At 54.5% G+C, this 20164-nt stretch overlaps 1 protein-coding gene across 2 annotated transcripts in view; it reads right to left on the bottom strand.

The window, feature by feature from the left end:
- The window catches only part of GOLGA3 (golgin A3), a 44642-nt gene that overhangs the window by 11003 nt on the left and 13475 nt on the right, over positions 1-20164 (bottom strand). For both annotated transcript variants that reach the window (XM_067014407.1, XM_067014408.1), the window contains exons 5-17: positions 17671-18323; positions 17112-17223; positions 14935-15241; positions 12564-12766; positions 9855-9992; positions 8171-8332; positions 7534-7902; positions 6676-6753; positions 5661-5924; positions 4536-4630; positions 3596-3815; positions 1134-1277; positions 357-554 (exon numbers count right to left, since the gene is read on the bottom strand). In XM_067014407.1, the coding sequence (XP_066870508.1) occupies positions 357-554; positions 1134-1277; positions 3596-3815; positions 4536-4630; positions 5661-5924; positions 6676-6753; positions 7534-7902; positions 8171-8332; positions 9855-9992; positions 12564-12766; positions 14935-15241; positions 17112-17223; positions 17671-18323 (2943 nt within the window). The remainder of the gene's footprint in view (positions 1-356; positions 555-1133; positions 1278-3595; positions 3816-4535; positions 4631-5660; positions 5925-6675; positions 6754-7533; positions 7903-8170; positions 8333-9854; positions 9993-12563; positions 12767-14934; positions 15242-17111; positions 17224-17670; positions 18324-20164) is intronic.

Below are 20164 nucleotides of genomic sequence, written 5' to 3' on the forward strand. Positions count from 1 at the left end.
CCCCGCTGGGGTCTGGACCGCAGGGCTGAACCACAGGCGGCCCTCGGGTCGGAGTCACTTACGCACAGCATGATTGCCTTGAGCTGGGAAAGGGTCCCCTCCACACTCCGGGAGTCGCCCGCCCACAAGGAACCTCATGGGCTGAGCCTAGTCCCTCCACAGCTCAGCTGCGGGGAGACACAGGCTCCCCGGATCCACCCCCGCCTCAGGGCTGGCAGAGGGGCTGCGACTCCAGCAGATTCTCTGGCCTCTACCCTGCAGGTGGCTGTGATGACCAAATGCAGACCACACAGCCGAAGCCCTCGGAGGGCTGCCCGGCCTGCAGCAAGTCTCCTGCTGCAAAGGAGTTTCCATACCTGCAGGTTCAGCTGGACCAGGTCTGCTTCCCTCTTGGCTAAAGCTGTCTCTAAGATGCCGTTGTGTTCCCTCAGGGCCACGCTGGACTGTCCAAGGCCCAGAAGCTTCCCTCTCTCATGCTCTAAGTCCAGAGCCAACTTCTTATTCGACTCCTCAAGGCACTTTATCTTCCTCCTGAAGCCTCTGGACTCTTGCAGCTGAAACAAACCAAAGTCACCGTGATGTCAGGGAGTTGCCCATTCTGGCTCATGGAGCGCCTCGCACGCCAGGAACTGAACAGCTAACACCACCCGCAAGAACGCACGGGCGAGCATTGCCCCGGACACGAGGGCCCTCGCCTCACAGCTGGGAAGGCTGCCGCAGCCACGCCCCTTCTCTCCTGGACCCACGGCCGACGGCCCAGCTCTCCCCCGGGGACCGTGGGCTTGTGGAGACCAGGCGGGCCTGGACTGAGTGTGAGAGACAACTGTCAACTCTGCACGCAGCCCCGCGGCTCCCGACAGCCACCTTGGGACCCTGTGCAGAGCCCTAGGTGACACCACCACGCTGCTCGTGTGGCACCACCCGAAGCCACGACCGTCTGGGCCTGAGAGTTATGTGGAGTTCCTCCAAAGGGTCGAGCCCCTTTAAGCCGGTGTCTCGCCTGCCACACTGGAGAGGCAGCGGGCACAGTGGGCCCTGGTGCAGTGCGTGTGCACGGGCCCAGCAGGGCGGGCGCTCAGAGACCCGGGTCAGCGGCACCGCCCTGCACGCGGGGCTGCGCGGCGTCCGCCTACCTCGTCCTCCAGCTCCAGCACCCTCTCCCGCTGCTCCTCCAGCTGCCGGCTGGTCAGCGTGATGACCTCCTGCAGCTCCCCCTCCAGCATCCTCTTGCTATGGCCCACAGCCTGCAGCTCCACCTCTAGGGCCTGGACCCGCTCCTGAGGGCCAGGACAGAAGGTGGGTTTGGTCACGGGTCCCGCCAAGAAGCCCGGCTCGGCCCCGACGGCGCGAGGCTGCGACCACACGTGACAGGTGATGGGCTCTCTGCAGCCTTCCCTCTCCCTTACAGGACGCAATCAGCTACCAGGTAGCCACACAGTAATGACTCACTAACTTTTTCACTTAATGCTTTGAAAACACAGAAAGATAAGAGCTACCAATTATCATCTGTGGCAACTAAGCTGCACCAGGTACGACGTAACCAATGCCACACGTGTGTGCACGCACACGTGCTCTCACACACACACAAATGCACACGCACACACACTCTTCCTGCTGCTGCTGTGGGGCAGGCGCTCATCTGAGCACCTCACAGGTGTCTCTCCACAGAGCCGTCCTAATGAGGGAGGCTCTACCATTTACCTCACTTCGGCCTCATTTTTTAAAAAATAAATTTTATTTATTTATTTATTTATTTTTTGGCTGAGTTGGGTCTTCGTTGCTGTGCACAGGCTCTCTCTAGATGCGGCGAGCGGGGGCTACTCTTTGTTCTTGTTTGCGGGCTTCTCACCATGCTGGCTTTTCTTGTTGCGGAGCATGGGCTCTAGGCACGTGGGCTCAGTAGTTGTGGCTCACGGGCTCTAGAGCACAGGCCCAGTAGTTGTGGCACACGGGCTTAGTTGCTTTGCGGCACCTGGGATCCTCCCAGACCAGGGCTCGAGCCTGTGTCCCCTGCATTGGCAGCGGATTCTCAACCACTGTGCCACCAGGGAAGCCCCATAGGCCTCATTTTTTTTTTTTTTAGTTTATACTGGAGTAGAGTTGATCAACAATGTTGTGTTAGTTTCAGGTGTACAGCAAAGTGATCCAGCTACACATACCTGTGTCTATCCCTTCTCAGATTCCTTTCCCATCTAGGCTGTCACAGAGAACCGAGCAGAGCTCCCTGTGACGCGCAGGAGGTCCTTGCAGGTGACCCTCGGCCTCCGTTTTACTGAGGACCCGCACGGTGGGCGAGCTGAGACCCCACCTCACCAGGGCCCAAGTACAGGCTGAACCAGGGTTTTGGCTCCCAGGCAGTGCTTCTGCCCAGCTGCTATCGGCTGGGCAGCAAGGGGGTGACAGACTGCATGGCAGTGACACCCATTGCTGGTACCATGTAAGTCGAAGAATTAAACAGAAACAGATTTTAAAGTAAAAAGGAAACTGCAATTGAGTAAGTTCTCCCCCTCCCAATGTAAGAAGTAAGCACGTGAGAGGGAATACTGAATTTATGTATTTTGACAAGAGAACACCACGCTATGCTACAGTGTCCTCCAACTTACAAATTCTTAAACTGAGAGGAGAGAGAAACAAAGATGAGAAAAAAATACGATCAAACGCAGAATTCTATACCCACTAGCCAAAGTAAAAGGAGGCGGTCTCACACACACACACACACACACACACACACACACACACACACACACACACACTTGCGCGCACCCACCCTGCTGCCGGTCCCCACCCTAAACAATAACCCAAAGCAAGAGGCTCTCTCCCACTCAGGACGCCATGGCAGGAGGAGCAGCTCCAGCGGCTCTCGGCCCTCACCATGGACCCGAGCGTTTCACAGGCACTTCCCTCCACCACGTCGCACATGCTGTCCATCTGAAGGGCCGCCTGTCGGCAGAGCCATCAGCAACCTGCCCTCCCCTTGGCGCTGGCCTCCGAGACGCCTCCCATCAGCTCCTACACTTGGTTCCCATCACCTCAGCTACCGTCACAGCCTCTCCTGGCCTCGGGTCCTCCCGACTGGACAGTGGCCAGGTCTCAGCTTGCTCTCTGTCACACGGAAGGTCCACTCCTAACTCCCTGACCCCGGCCCCCAGCCCCTCCAGCCAGACCCCTACTTGGCCCCGTGCCTCCCAAGATCCAGCACACAGGAGCTGCGCTCTGCTGAGATGCCTGCCTTCACGCAAGGCCAGTTCAGATGTCACCTGTCCAAAAGGCTGTCCTGGACCCCTCGACCCTCACCCCGAGCCCTCTCACACCCCACGCGTGGCACTCACAGAACCTCCTCCCCAGACATGAGGAGGGCCGGGGCCAGCAGGGCGAGCGCCCCGCATGCGTTCACAGGGGTCAAACGCAGCGTCAGAGCCCCCGGTCACATTGCTACCACGAGGTATTCTGAAGAAACACTGCCCACACGCTGGCCCCACACCTCCTTTCTAGACCCTCCTAGGAGGGTTTCGGAGGGGAGGTGCCTGTACACGTCATGGCCCCGCAGCCCCCTGCACCGTTCTCCGCAACCCGGCGGAGTAGGCGGGTTACCCACGTGCAGGGTGTGGTCGCTGCCGCCACCGCTGGCCACCTGGGCTCTCAGCTGGCTCAGCTCGGCCTCGGCTGCCTCCTTGGCCGCGAGGGCCTCCTGCAGGCGGCGGCTGAGGATGCCCACGGCGTTCTCATAGGCCTTGTGCTTCGTCTTCACCTCCTTCTGAGCGCTGCTCAGGTCTGAGCCCAGCTGCTTCATCTTCTGCTTCTGCTCGGTGATGGCCCTGGGGCGTGGCAGAGACAGGAGGAAGTCTCAGCTCACCTCCGACCCACCTGCCACACCAAGCAAAGGCCAAGTGCGTCTCCATCCAAGCTCCACCCTCATCTGCCCCCAGCTCCCCGCTCTCCAGCACTGAGCCGCCCAGAATCCAACTCCCCAGGATGTGGTCGGTGGGTGTCCCCCACAGAGCCCAGCACTGTGCTTTCATCTGTCCTGTTCCCCTCTTGGAGCTGCTTAAACCACCTCGTGGAGACAGAGAAGACTCCTCTCCTACCAAACAGAAAGGTTTGCAGCGCTCTTCCTGATCAGCAGCAAGAAACCCAACACTCAGGCTCACAGCAGACCAGCACTGACAGAGCAGAGCGGTGTGGGACGCCACGGGGGTGAAGGGCCTGGCGCAGGCCGGTGAGGACGAACGAGCACAGGTGTCTGCCCTGGGCAGCCCACTGGCGCTGCGAAGGGCGCTGCCACAAGCGCTTGACACGAAAAGTCAAATGAAAACAAAAACACACGAGGAGTGTTTGCGAAAGGATGTGTTAGCACAGCCACGTGTAACCGTCAGATCACGACGGAATCACTTTTCCACCTTTAGACTTGGACTCTGATTTCCCAGGCCACCTGTTGTAGACCGGCAAGGGCTGGACAGACAGTGCTGGGGGGGGGGCCCGCACAGCTCACACCCCCCGCCCGGCCTCCTGCCAGTGCACGCCCCACGCCCGCGTACCTCGTGGCTTCTTGCTGCAGCTCTTCTATTTGTTTCTTGAGCACCTCGTTGGCCTCCGTGAGAGCAGCCACCTGCTCTTTATCGAACTGCAAAGACTTCAAATAAAGGGAGGAAAAGACAAAATGAGGAGTGCCAAGCCTTCCACCTGAAGCCCAAATGTCGGACTGGCTTCCTCTCAGGGCCGCCTTGCAGGGCATGGGCTTTGAGGAAGACCCTGGCTGAGGACCCCGCGATAAGTAGCCATTTCACGGAGGCCGAGGGTCCTGCACCGCCCGCGTCAAGGCCGCTGGTGGGACAGCCGGGAAGAGCTGCCAACGAGAACGCCTCAGGTGACAGCTCCCACCCGGTCCCCTCCCCGGCTTCTCCCAGCACCTCGGGGTGGCCTCACGCCCCCTCCTGGTCTTGCCCACTGCCCCGTCTCCCCCTGTGCAATGAGCACCGTCCCCCCAGGACCAGCTCGGCCCTCGCAGCCACGAGCCCCGCGTCCCGCAGCTGCGGGGGTCCCACCAGCCCCTGGCTCCCCACAGCCCCCGGGACCTCTTGTCCCGCCTGCACCCTCATGGCTCTCAGCTGCGGCCTCCAGCCTACCTGCCTCCCTGGACCCTGCCCGGCCCTCCGGGGGACTTCTGACACGTCACACGTGAGATGGAGCCCTCAGTCTGACACCCCACCCACCGCTCTCCCCAGGTCTACCGCCTGCCTCAGAAATGCTCCTCAGCTGCAGGCATCCGGCCTGAGGTCTCCCGCTCCCCAGCCCCATGCCGGACACCCTCAGAGGCACGGCCACCACGGTCTCTCACAGACTCCGCCGGCCACGGGGGCCCTGGCGCGTGCACAGCAAACGCGGCCCCACTGCCCTTAAAGCCCGGAGCCCAAAGCAGCTGCTGCAGGCAACACGGCCCACGTTCCCCGTGCCCCCTGCCGCCTCTCTCCGGTGCCCGCTCAAACGCCGGCTCGGACTGTCTCAGGAGCCCCCCCCGCGGCTCTCCTCCGCCTGGATCTGAGCTCCAGGAGGGCCTTACTCTAGCCTGTTTCTCCAGAACCTCTCCACAGGCCCCGCCCCACCCACCATACAGCCCCAGGCCCGTTTGCCTGAAGCTTCCCAAGTCACAGGCGTCCCCAGACCTGTAAGTGCATCTCCATCTCGTCACGCTCCCGCCGCGTGGACTGGAGGTGCCCTTCGAGATCCACCAGCTGCTGACGGGCCTGCGCCGCCTCCCTCTGCAGACGCAAGTGCTGCACCTCCGCGGACCTCTTCTCCCCGTGGAGTCGGACGGCCTCCTGCCGCTGCTCCTTCACCTCCGAGTCCAGCCTCCTCTTTGCAGCCTTCAGCTCACCGATGAGCTGGTCTTTGGAGGTGGCGTCCCGGCGGTAGGCCTCCACCATCACCTGCCCAACAGGCCGGAGGCTGCAGCCCGCGGGGCGGGTCTTCCAAGGGGTCAAGCCATTTAAACAAAAACGCTCACCACTTATCTATATACCTTTCTGGGGCTAAAGATATATATTTCACCAAATCCGAGATACCACTCACTGAGACACATACCTAAACGGGACTGGGTGATGGACAGGGGAGCCATGCCAGCCGCTGGGGGCCCTGACTGCTTCGCTTTCTCGGGGGAATGTGGCCACTCCTTATGGCTCCACTTGCCCTGCCTGGCTTCTGACAGGCACTCCCACTCGCATCTCAGTGATAAAACCCACCACCGCTTACAACGCCCTCGGCTGCCCTTCCTCAGACCCTTGGCGGTGCTCTGCACCCATTCCTCAGACAGCAGAACTGGCTTCACTAATGTGAAGTGCCTTATTTCAGTGCTGGATCGTGGTGTGATTTTTTTTCAAAGCAACGTCAAGCAAGAGGCCCGGCCGCTGTGGAAGCAACACGCACTCACTCTGATGTGCCAGCAGGGCATGATCCGCATGATACGGATGCCAACCCCACCCTGAAAATGCACCTGACTTCAGAGGTATAAAAACGGGAGGGGTGAGGAGTGTATCTCATAATCAGTGAAGTGCCTTAAAAAAGCTGGAGTCTAGCTGTTACCTTCCTCTTGAATGATTTCCTTCCAGTGAAGAGATTAAACATACAGGATTTTCTTCATGCACTTGTTTCACAGAAAGAAAACTAACCACACGTTCTTACCTTTTGTTGAAGAAACTGTTCCTTTAGTTTCTGCGCCTGCTTTTTCAGGGAGGCAGCTTCTTGTTGCAGGTGCCCCACCTATGAGGGACATGTGTGCAGACATTACACTGATGGCTCCAGGAGGGCCCTGTGCCTCACGGGAACACGTGTGCTCAGAGGCGTCAATGACCTGCCTCCGTGCCTCCTGTCCTAGAAGGTTACAGATGGGTCAGCACCTGCAGAGAAATCGCACCTACTTCCTGGAGGGAAAACATGCCGACTTCCTCTTGTCCTCGACGCTCATGGAGTGGGATTCGAAGACAAAACCATTCCCGACACTAACCCTACTTCCTCCACACCCTGCAGCTTTCTTGTTCCATCTGTATTTGTTTACTGTTCACCCACATCATAGCATGGCAGCTCCCGGGTGTGGCGTGCGCACATGTGCACACACTCAGACCCTCGGCCGTCTCCCCACCCTCACCCACCGTCCGGCTGACACGTCCAGGGGGTTGCACTGCGGTCAGGCAGTCAGGAAGGAAAGAACCAAAGCTCCATGCTGCTTTTCCCAAGTCTGAGCTCCTCATCATAGGTGCACTGAAGCTGGTGTTTCTTGGCAGATTACTTTCAAAGCCCCAAACAACTCGGTTCCCAGTTCTCAGCCAGGTATCTACACACCCAGCCACTAACCTAGGACCGGAAGTACCCCATCAGCTGCCGTGGGCCCCTTCCCCAGCTGAGCCCTGGGCCCTCCCCTGAAAGCATTCTTCCATGTTTCAAAAAAAGAACCAAACAAACAAAACAAAGGACCAAACAATCAGCGTTACTTCTCGTATATGTGATTTCCACTCGTAACACAGTAAGAGCAAACTGCATTACCTGGCTGGACTTGATGGCTAACTCCTGGGTCAACTGCTCTAAAGTTCCTGACGTGTCCTGGGCACCCTCTTCCAGGCATTCTGCCTCTCTATCAAACTCCTCCCTGCCGCTCCGGGCCGCCTGCACAGCCACCTCCAAGACGGTCTTCTCGTGCTGCAGGAAACGGATGGCGTCGTCCCTGGCAGCGGCCTCCCCCTGGAGCTCCTCCAGCCCGGCCTGCAGCTCGTCGCAGTGCACCTGCAGGTCCCCGAGGGCCCGCTCCCTGCTCTGCAAAGTCTCCTGCGTCGAGGCGAACTGCTTCAGCAGGCCCAGGTGCTCCTGCTGCAAAGCCTCAAGCTGCTGGTCCCGCTGATGCAGAGTCAGCTTCACCTAGGGAAAAAGGAACCAGAGTCAATGTAACCGCACCTGAACGAAAACACTGCACGCTCCCGGAGTTTGTACTTTTTCTGTGCTCGGGTTCTAAACAGCCTGGAGTGATGCTCTGGAGGCAGCCTTCTGCGTAAAGCTGCAGCACAGAAGACCACGGGCCGAAGTGAACCCCCGCCGGGTCTGTCGATGTGACGGACAGACCAGCACAAAGGAGCCCCGTGAGGCCGGCCGCGGCCCCAGGCAGCGACAAGACCCGCGCGGAGCTCGCCTGCTCCAGCTGTTGCTCCAGGGCCGCCGCCGCAGCCGCCGCCTTCTGCAGCCGCTCCTTCTCATCTTCAAACTCCTCCAGCCTCCTCTGCAGGTCCTCCTCCACCATCGTCTTCGCCTCTTGAATCTGCACCAAGGCAGCTTCCTGGTCCAACATGTCAGCCTGGGCCCAGAAGACAGAGCGTTTTTTAAAAAGCAGGATAACCTGTAGCTACAGCCTCAGCAGGCAAACCCACCAGCATCATCAAACCCATCGCCCCCGGCACCATCCTGTCCATGACCCATAGACAGAGGGCCCGAGGGGACGGGGGCAGAAAGCTGGCGCCCTCCCACTATGCCAAGACAGGCCACCGGCCGATTCCTCCACCCATGGTTCCCCTGCCGACCCTCAGGCCTGGCTGAAGATAGAAGCAAGCAGACAAGCCAGTTTTAAGAACTGGGATAAAGTGGTGAATGAAACCGCCGCAGCCGCCACCGCCGCCACCTGCGTGAAGACAGGCTGCTCGGGGTGTGATACATGGCACATTCTCTTTCACAAGATTACTTCCTTTTTCTTTTTTCAAAAAAGATTATTTATTTATTTTTGGCCGCATCGGGTCTTAGTCGTGGCATGCAGGATCTTTCATTGCGGCACACAGGCTCTCTAGTTGAGGCATGCGAGCTCAGTAGCTGTGGTGTGCAGGCTTAGGTGCCCCGTGGCATGTGGGATCTTAGTTCCGTCACCAGGGATAGAACCCATGTCCTCTCCACTGGAAGGCAGATTCTTTACCACTGGACCACCAGGGAAGTCCCACAAGATTACTTCCAGATGCCACCTGGTAAGACTAGAGACCAGGGGCCGTGGGGCAAATATGGCATTCCTTACGTCCTGACTATGTAGATAAGATCCAACATCTAGGAATTTTCTTAGGGAAAAAACATTCGCTTATAACTTAGAATCTTTTTAGTTCTTTGACACTGAGCCCTTGAAGCATGTGTTTGACACAACACGACTGTCTTTCATCACCCACGTCATCCGTGAGGACAAAGGAGCACGTGCAGAGAAGTGGGGAGATGGGAGACCACAGTCACAGAACACCGACCTTCCGTGTGACCATGAGGTTCTCGGTACACAATGCCAGGATGCCGTGTACCCCTTTTCTTCTTTACTTTTCCCTACAAGCCTATTAAGAAGGTATAATTATTCATATTTAATGAAAAGGGAGCAAAGCCCAGAGAGTTAAGATATGAAGTCCAGGGTCTCACAGCTGACAAAGAGCAAAGGTCAAAGCCACTGCATCTCCCTACCCTGGGATAATCCACAGAGGCGGCTGGACACGGTCCTAACCTGTCCACGTGGCTGTTGGAGCGGGAAATGGTAACGCAGGCTGAGGCCGGAACCGGGCAGTTCGGAGGAAGGCCCAGGTTACCTCTGACAATGCAGAGACGAGGGAGGGGACAAGCGCACAGGGAACATGAGGAACAGAATCCTGAAACCTCAGATCACTGCACATGGTTCAAAGGAGTATTTTAAAAGGTACGCATACGTACACACGCATGTAGTACTAATGTTTACGTATAGGTGTATGTATTGATATATTTTCCTAACCTTGATCAATGTCAAAAAAACAAACAAACAAAAAAACACAAACCCACAAACCCCAAGACAACACTGACACACCGCAGCCCCAGAAGCACGGCCCCACCTCGATGCCCTGGAGCTGGGCGGCGATGCGCTCTTTCTCCTTGATCGACCTCTGCTGGGTCTCCGTCAGCTGGTGGGACAGGGACACATTCTCAAGCTTCAGGTGCTCCAGGAGGCCCGCCTGGCTCATCTGTCCAATCTTCAAAGAAAAACACCACAAGTCGAAGGTTGCTAGATCCCAAGCACAAGCACAGCCCAGCCAGTCCCTGAGGCCACTAGGGTGAGGGTCTCTGTATAGCGCTGGCCCCTGGGAGGGCCGCTCTCCAGGACCACCACCCCCGCAGGGCCTCCCTGCCCACCCTCCTGGAAGCCACCATGACACGCAGGCCATCTGGGTTCTGTGTACCTAAGAGGAGCCAGCCGGCAGCCCAGAAGTCAGCACTCATCACCCCCACGATGGTGCGGTTTGTTGCAAGCCCTTCGTGACAGTTCCCACTGAAGGGGCATCCCTGAGCCCGGAGGTGAGGGGCCTCATCTGGGGAGCAGGGACAGCCAGGAATCTGCCCATCAGATAAACTGACCCATGGCCAGACACACCTTAGGCCCTGCCCTTTCAGTCCCTGACTGTCCTGGTCATGCACCAGGTTGACCCTGGCCATTCCCAGGAAGTAACACTGGCATCTGCCCCGGTCTGACCCAGGCCATGCAGACCTGCGAGCACGTCCCTTCCAGAGCTGATGTGAACACTCCTAGACTTACAGGTGTCCAATGCGACCAGAAGCTGTGAGCTTCAGGGTCTAAGATGGAAGCTGCCCAGAGCAAGGAAAGGCGTCATTTGCTGGGACCTCATCTCAAGGCAGCAAAAGAATAAAGACTACCCTGCGTTCTTCTCCAACCTGAACATTCCTGGGACATTTCTATGTTACTGGAAAGAGAGGGTGAACATATATCACACACGGTAATTCAGGAACGCTGAACCTGGGTGTCAAAGGTATTTGAAAAAAGCAGTTATCGTTCTCAAACTGCCATTCCCTTGGATTCTTTCTCCATTTCTGTCTTCCAAATGCCATTTCTGACTTAGCTCAGGATATAAATCTGGCTTCTTTAAATATTTTATGCCTCAAATAAATGCACGACAGCTTCAAAATTGCATTGACTTGCAATTATTTCCAAGCACATGGTAAGTAGAACAAACGCTTATTTATGCTAAGGACGTATTTAAGCCAGGTCCTCTAGCTTAAAAAATACAAAACATAAGGACTTCCCTGGTGGCACAGTGCTTAAGAATCTGCCTGCCAATGCAGGAGACATGGGTTCGAGCCCTGGTCCGGGAAGATCCCACACGCTGTGGGGCAACTAAGTCCGTGCGCCACAACTACTGAGCCTGCGCTCGGGAGCCTGCGAGCCACAACTACTGAAGCCCGTGGGCCTAGAGCCCATGCTCCGCAACAAGAGAAGCCACCACAATGAGAAGCCCGGGCACCACAACAAACAGTAGCCCCCTCTCGCCGCAACTAGAGAAAGCCCGCGTGCAGCAATGAAGACCCAACGCACCCAAAAATAAATAATAAATAAATAAATTTTAAAAATATATACAACAAATTTTTTAAAATTCTATTTTGTATATTTGTAGACTTTAGATTTTTTTTCTTAAAGGAGCATTTGGTGGAGTTAGTACTTTACATCCTCTACTTGAAAAGTAAAGTTTCAATGTTTTAAATATTGCAACAAAAAAGGTACAATAGTTTACCTGGATTAAAAAAAAAAGTGGGGAGAGGCTTCCCTGTTGGCGCAGTGGTTGAGAGTCCGCCTGCCGAAGCAGGGGACACAGGTTCGTGCCCCGGTCCAGGAAGATCTCACATGTCGCGGAGCGGCTGGGCCCGTGAGCCATGGCCTCTGAGCCTGCGCGTCTGGAGCCTGAGCTCCACAACGGGAGAGGCCACAACAGTGAGAGGCCCGCATACCGGGGAAAAAAAAAAAAAAAAAAAAAAAAAAAAGTGGGGAGATAAAATAAAACCCACAGCAAAATTCGCAAAGAAGACAGGCTGACCAAGGTACCGTCAGCAGCCTCACAATCGGTCCAATTAGTGCGAACACTGAGATTTGGAGCAAAGTGCATTTCAGCGTCTTGCCTGCTACTCCCGAGAGCACGCCTCGGCCCCGGTCACCCTGCAGACCTGGACTCACACCTGTTCCCACTCAAGCAGAATCAGAGGCTGACACTGGTATACTAACAACACAGGAAGAAAGCGAGGATGTGGGAAACGAGTGTTCTCTGGGACAATCTGGTGACCAGGCAGCTGGAGAGCTCTGCCAGGAGGTGGCGTGTGCCGCGCTCTGTGCACGTTAAGAAACACGCCACAGGAGGCGGTGACGGCGCGGGAGAGCCGGGGAACAAGAGGCCCGAGACCCCCGCAGGTGTGGATTTGACAGCTGGGTTCCAACGACAAAAGGCGACCCCAGAGAGGGGACAGGATGTGCGACTCAGAGCGAGGAACACAGGACGTCCCAGAGGGGGATTTTAGTATTTAAAATGCTCAAGCAGAAGCTTTGAAACTCCCTGTGTCAGAAGGTCACAGAAGGCGGTGACCCCTTCCCGCAGGGCCACCCTGCCCATGCAGTGGGGTGTGGGCTAGACGGGTGCTCAGCAGATTTTCAAAAAACCTATGGGTGAAATCTAAACTCAGAAAAGTCGCTTCAAGTTAGGGAAAAAGCAAGTGTTTCACACCAGATGTGCAGCATGAGCTGCTGGCCACGGCAGGGGCTGTACCTGGATGTGGGCCATCTCGCCCTGCAGCCGGACCCGGGCCTCCTGGGCCAGGGCGAGCTGCTGCTGGTACCACTGCCGGACACTCTGCAGGGATGCAATCTCGGCCTGGGATGCCTTCAGCTTGCTGGTCAGCGTCGTGCGCTCCAGCTGCACCTGCTGCAGCTGGCTCTGCAAGGCTGTCATCTGCTGCCGCAGGTCATGCACTGAAACAAGCAAGCAGAGACGCTCAGGGAGCCCAGCTGCGCCAAAGGTCCTGTCAAGCCATCTCCGCAGAGAGCGGTGCACGCTGGGTCCCCTCCTCCTCGGCACGATGCCTTATATGCAACCGCAAGTGCCGAGCCACAGCTCCCGGGCATCCCGGTTAGGATCTGGTCACTGCTCATCAACTGATCAACACACTGCCTGGTTTTACGTGCGTTTCTGCTGAAAGACACCTTGCTTCACTTTCTGTTGATTCACTAACTGACAGTCGACAGCGCTGTGCCTCGTGCCTGTGCGAAGCTTGTCTATCACCCGTATTTTCTCCATAAAGCACACGGCCTTCCTGCACTTAGGAACACCACACAGTGTTTGGGGTTAATCGTAAAGAGCAAAACCACCCCCAAAAGCACAAAAAACGTGGCACTAAGTTGACCATTAAAGGACACTTGTGGTACAACAGCTGAACCGAGAAGGCTGAGCCATTTTGCACATCAGGTGACCGCAACCCTTCTCTGCTCTGCACCTATCTGCAAATGACCGGGAAGAGTTGTGAGTACTGATGGGGGTACAAATACATTTAGTGAGTCGGAGAATTCACAATTAGCAAATCTGCAAACAAGGAGATGGACCGTGCGTCCACGACATTGCCATGGGAGCTTTCTGGCTCGAGACTTTGGCGTGATGACGTCTGTGAGTCATCAACAAGCTCAGGAGTGGTGTACACGCTAAACCCTGCTGGTCTGCCGATGCAGGCAACGCTGCTGAGGGCAGGGTGGAAAGGGAGCAGACAGGAAATCACAGCAGAAACCCAAAGCGTAGTACAAACAAAACCAGTCAATTATTTTAAAAATAAATTACACCAAGTATTTAAGACAACACTTATGATTCTAACGATAGTTTCCAAAAACTTAAAACAGAAAAAAAACCACGATAGGCTCCATGACCCCTGATGTGAAATCCCTGGGGACAGATGTGCCTCAGAGTTCAGAGCAGGGGGGCTTCAGTACGGCAACAGGAGCACCTCCCCCGCCCCCCATCCCCCAGCCAGCAGACACACCGACAGCAAGGCGTGGGGAGGCTGCCACTGCGCTGCCTGCGGGTCAGTCTGCTGCCTGCCGAGCTCTGGTCTGGCCAGGCCTTGCAACCCAGAGCAATACAGAACGTCTTGGATTTTATAATTTTCTTAAGGGATTGGGTATCATAAAATGCTCCGAGACTAAAGTCAGTCGGCTGTTTTATCTCTCAGCTGGTGCTTCCCCCCGCAGGATCCGGATAAAGTTTTTGCCACAGTGGTTTGTCACTTTTCCTTTATTTCATCAGATCTGAAACCTCGTCTCACAAGCCTTACGGCCAAGACTCCACATCGGCAGACGTGGTGCTTCACAGCAGCCCCGCCACGCCCCGCTCACGCCCAGACCTCGGGGACGAGAACGTCATCTCTCCAGCCTGCACCAGAGGACCAGGGTCTGGGCTCTGAGCACCATTCTCCCACCCCCTCTCCCCCTCCTCCCGTCAGCACAGTGAGATGCCGTGAGCCACAGACCACACTTCTTGGCACCGGCCGCGTGTGGAGCGTGGGCTCTGGGAATGGAGTACGTGCCCCCAGGAGGAGCAGAGAGCCCAAGGGAAGGACACACAGGTCCGCCGTGCCGGGCCCACCAGCAAGGTTCCCTGACTCCACTGTTCTGTCAATCGTTCCAGACGGGGTTCCCACAGGGATCCAGCTAGACCCAAAATCTGAACTTATGGAAGGGAAAATAAAGATCTACTACTCAACAGTCTTAAGTGTTGCTTTTAAATATTTTAAATGGCACCTGCAATTCTGGAATAAGCAGGCAGATCTAGCCCCCAAACAACAATGGACGGAGAAGGCAGAACAGTGGAAATGATTACTTCTGACAGTCAGGGGTCCAAAGTCCATTTCTAAGACCTAAGCTGCCTCCCTGCTGCGCATGCAAAAAAACGTGCAGAATTCCTCAGCCGAACCAAAGACAGCGCTACTTTAGTTAAGCGGACACTTCACGTATGAATCAGAAGGGAGGATAACCCCCAGCACAATGATGTGACAAAGGTCAGTCCTCAGAGCAGACAAGACAACCGCTACCAGAGGTGCAGCCCCTGGGTGCCTGCACGCACCTAAGGGACAGACATGCAGACGCGGGACGCTCACCTGTGTTGTCCTTGCTGAGGATGCTCCTCTGCATCTCTTCCACTTTGGCCATGAGTCTCTGGTACTGCCCCTCTGCCAACCGCAGGTCGCTGTTGGAGGAGGCCAGGCTAGCATTCTTGGCTTCCAGCATGTTCTGCAGAGCGCTCATTGCCTGCTCAAGGTCCCAGCAAGACTGCTTTAAGGTGTCCACCTCTGAACTGAGGGAGTCCTGCCTCTGCTGGCTGCTGTGGCTCTGCTCCAGCTGTGCCTGCAGCCTTGTGTGCAGCGCGGCCAGCTGCGCTTGCAGCTCGGCCTTTTCTTTAAGTGCCTGGAAAGACCCACACACAGCCACGCTGACGTTCAGGAAAATAAGTTGCTTCCACCCTGCGTATTAAGAGGGCTTCCAAAATACAGCCAATGAGACAGAGAAAGGTGTCCAACAGGTGAACTTTACAGGAAAGCACCATGTTTTCCAAAACATTCAGTCACCTCTAGCATTACAGTTATCCAAAAAGAAGGGGTTTCTCCAAACAGGCGCAAGAGGTAGGAGGGGTGAATACAGAGTCTGCCTGTTTTCTGCACGGTGGCACCTGAGCAGGGCAGCACATGGGAAAAGCTCTGCAAGCACCCACTCACCCACAAGGACGCTGGAAAACATATTTGTCCAAATAACAAAAAAGCGCACAAGCACTCACAAACACACAGTGTAAGGACACCCAGAGTGCTGAGGGGTCTCTAAAGATGAAGAGCAGCCAGTTTCATATCTGGGGAAAACAAAACTCACAGAACACATCTGCAGGGAAAGAGTGCCATTACACAGGAGAGGCTTGGAGGAGCTACAGCCAGGGCCGCCAGGCACGGAGCAGCCCGAGGCACAGTCTGTGCTACGTGGTAGGGCTGCGGGGACCACTGTCCGCAGCACCCAGCAGGGAGAGGAGAGGTGGGGCCTCGAGAAGCCCCAAGCCCCAGGGGCAGCTGAGAACAGACACTGAGCAAAGGGCATGACCCCTACCCACCCATCAGCATCTCCCACCCACCATGAAGTCAGCCTATCAGGGTGTGTGTGTACAGCAATTTCAAAATGCAAAGAAGAGCAGACAGCTGCACGTCAACACGCAATAGCAGAAGACCAATGTCGTGAAGGCAAACAATAAATTCAACAAACGGAAAAATACCCCCCAAAAATGAGTTAACTGAGCAAACGCAGTAAGATTTTGTAATAAGTATAATCAGCATATTCACAGAAATGCCAAAAAGTTTTGCACCCGTAACAATCCACAAAGATCTTGGCTTGGACACAACCAAAGAGCAAATCAAATCCCAGGAGGATAAGGAGGTAAAGTAAAAGCCAGCTAAGGTGCTTCGATTGTTCAAGGGCATCAAACTCAGGGGAGGTGGACACACACTTGCTGAGGTCACGTTCTACAGGAGGACAAAGTAAAAATCGTGTGCAACTAAAATTAACCCCGACACCTCGGTAATCACCTCCTCAGTTTAGAGTTTTATGTACAGAGTCTGTGTCCCAGGACCATGTGAACAAAAAAGTCCTCAGACGTGAGAAGCACACTCAGCAGAGCAAGCACTCTCGCGTGCACGGCTCCCCCGCCCGCACAGCACAGGCTCCTGAGGGGAAGGGACAGCCCCCCACTCGACCTCACGCCCCCCCCCACCGCAGTGCCTGTGCTCTCCCCCGTCCCTGTGCCAAGTGCAGAGGATCAAAGGCAGCTGAACTGAGTTACTCTAATTGCTGATTGGAAAGCTGAAAAATAAGGGATGGAAAATGATTCTTTAGGCATATGCTAACCAGACAAAGCAAAATTTGTATCAGAAAAAGCAAAGAAGCACTAAAGGGGCAAAGATGACAATTTCACCAAGCCAGAAAAAGGTGAAATCCACCCCAAAGATTTAACTGTCATGGACTGTTAGGTTTCTGACAGCAGAGCTAGGAAGCCTCCCAGGAAGATCCTGACGGAGATACAGGGAGAAACCACACAGAGCGGGAAACCAGCACACCTCTTTCTGTGGCTGACCAATCAAGTGGACAAAAATGTCCAGCTACAGAAGACGAGGCTGCTGCACTGCTGCTGCTGATAAAGCTTGTTCCTAAAGACATGTGTAAAACTTTGCACGCATGAACAGGAACTGCACGTTCTTCTCAAAGACATGGCACATTGATACATCCATCAAATCTCCATTACCTGACTAGCCTCTAACGATAAAGCTTCCAGCTGTCCTTCGAGTCTCATTTTTTCTTTAAGAACCTGCAACATTTCATCATGAGTTTCAGCAACAGAGCTCCCCACGGACACGCTGAAGGATAAAGGCACAAAGGATCAGGCAGTGGGAAGATGGCTGATCACTGTCTGTCCTTTACACCATCCATACTCTCCAAATTCCACACCCCTCTGCTCCTCTCCCCCAGTTTTTAAAAAATAAGTAAGTAAAAAAGATTTAGGTAGTGAGCCAAAGCTCTTAGGAATGCTACCGATAAACACTCCCACCCACAGCACGGCCTTTTCAGCCACCACATGGCCAGAACGTACTCATGGAGACATGAGCCCCCATCACATCTGTGCAGTTTTAGAGACAGGTCTACACAGATCCTGGAAGGCAGGATATCTTAACGCTGCAGGTGATTACTCATTCGACCCAATTCCACTTCTTACAAAGAGACAGAGTGCATATAAATGAAGCGTTAAACACCAAGGGAGGGACTCGGAGAGGAAGGCAGTGCCTCGCGGGCCCAGTGTCACCCACCTGCTGCAGATGCTGTCGGCCCGGCGCCGCGTCTCCCCGTTGACCTTCTGCTCTTGGCGCTCGGCGGCTGCGGCCCGGAGGACATCCGAGATGGAGGGGAGCTGGCCCAGGGCGCCGGCGGCGATCTCCCGGCTGCTGACCCCACCGGGGGCCTGGACCACGCCCCCAGTGTTCACCAGAAGGCCGGCCGGCCCTCGGGCGGAGACGCTGCTATAGGAGGAGCTGTCACTCTCGGTCCCGTCAGCCTCAGACACATTGTCCCCCGTCAGGGACGCATCCTCCAGGCGGTCGTCGGCCTCGGGACACAGGCTGAGCTCAGACACCACTGACGTCCCACTGCCTCGGTTCTGCTCCAGGGAGGCCCTGGCAGAGTCCGGAGCTGGAACATTTCCACCAGAATTCCGAGCGTCTGAATCTTCAGTTCTGTAATCAGCCAGAGACCGAATTTTGCTCGATTTGAAACTTTTTTTCTCCTTAGGATGTGCCAGGAGCCCTAAGCTGCCCACCTTCGGCCCCCGAGGGACGCTGGTGCGCAGGAAGGAATATTCTTTGGTCATAGCCACGGCACTGGCCCTCGGTAAGGTTTCTGGGTTCAACATGAGTTCAGGATCAAGTGTGCTAAAAAGTCTCGTTTTAGTTACAGGTTGACTTGACTGAGAAGGAAAAGAAAGTACAAAAATTATGTTTAAAATTGACAAGCAGCATTCAGAAATTGCCATCCAGAAAGGCCGCGCCTATTACACAACGAGGGCTCCCTGCCACGCGGCCACGGCACGAGCCTCCCGTGCTCTGTGACTCGCTGCCTCCACGGGGCCCCGGGTGAGGGCCAAGTACACGCCTGACTCTGACCCGACGGCATTTCCAAACACCCACCAGAGCACGTCCTTCCTCCTCACACCTGCTTCACACAATATTCCTGGCTGTTCTCCCATGATAATTCTTTTACATAAACCTTGAAATTTTTCTTCAAGTTAAGAAAAGAGTCCCGTTGAACTTTAAGTTGACAATTACTGAGGGGATAGTGAGCCACTCCCCACATTTATTCATACCTGTTGCCGGACCCCCGACAAAGAGGGTTATGTAGTGTTTATCTAGAGTCTAAACCACTTTTGTTGTCATTTAAATTTAATACTTAGATATTTTATTATTTTGTTGATATTATAAATATTATCTTTTCCCATTAATTTCATAACTGGTCATACTAGGATAACTTGATTTTTCATATTTGTATTTGAAACTGACAATTTCTAAACCCCAATTATTTTAATAACTTTATATTTTTATACATTTATAATGCTAGCAATTTTTCAGCTGATTCTCCAGCATTTTTCCAAGGTGTTACCAACACCTGCAAATAACAACATTTCTCCTATTTTATCAATATTTATAACTCTTACTTCTTTTTCTCACATCATCATGTTAGCTAGAACTTCCCAAGTGGCCTTGAATGAGGCTGGAGATGAGGGAAGACACCCTTCCTTGGCGCTGAATCAACATGACTTTCTCTTACAGATTAATATTCTATGTTATTCTACAAAGTTAGCACAATCCCAAAGTGGCAAGGGACAAGGTGGGCAAGGAGCATCTCGAAATGATGCTGGGATACAAGAGGAAGGATAAATAAGCCAGAGCAGCAAGGAAGAGTCAGGGCACGCCGGGCCTCCCAGATGGTAACACACACTACAAAGCTGCCATAATTATATCCACTGAGAAGGAGAAAAGCAGCAGGTGGGCTGACGACACAGAACACAGCCCAGGATCTGGTCCAAGCATAGGTGGGGTCTATAGATATTTAAGAAGCACCACAATAAGGTAGCATTCCAACCAGTGGGGAGAAGACAGACTACAAAATAAGCAATTTGAGATAACTGGCCAGCTGTCCAGAGGCTCACTCCCACATCTTGCCTCCATCCAAAACATTTCAAGCGGATTAGATTTACACAGAGAAAAACACAACTTTTTAATACTATTTATACCGTCTCTTACTTTTAGCATAAGAAAACCGAGGTGAATTTACTTATATCCTTCAAACGGGGAGATCCTCTCAGATATGACATGAACCCCAAAAGAAGTAACAGCAAAAACTGAAAGTTCTGACTGTAAACATTCAAATCTGATGTGCAGGGAACTCCCTGGCAGTCCAGTGGTTAGAACTGCACTTCCGGGACTTCCCTGGGGGTCCAGTGGTTAAGACTCCGCACTCCCAATGCAGGGGGCCCGGGTTCGATCCCTGGTCAGGGAACTAGGTCCTGCATGCTGCAACTCAGAGCCCACATGCCACAGCTAAAGAGCCTGTGTTCGGCAACTAAAGATCCCGCATGCCACAACGAAGAGCCTGCACTCAGCAATGAAGTCCCCATGTGCTGCAACTAAGACCTGGCACAACCAAATAAATAAATATTTTTTAAATTGAATTTTTAAAAAAGACTGCGCTTCCACTGCTGTGGGCACGGGTTAGATCCCTGGTCAGGGAACTAAGATCCTGCAAGCTGCG

This window comes from Kogia breviceps, chromosome 15 (genome assembly GCF_026419965.1).
Source record: "Kogia breviceps isolate mKogBre1 chromosome 15, mKogBre1 haplotype 1, whole genome shotgun sequence".
Classification (NCBI taxonomy): Eukaryota; Metazoa; Chordata; class Mammalia; order Artiodactyla; family Physeteridae; genus Kogia; species Kogia breviceps.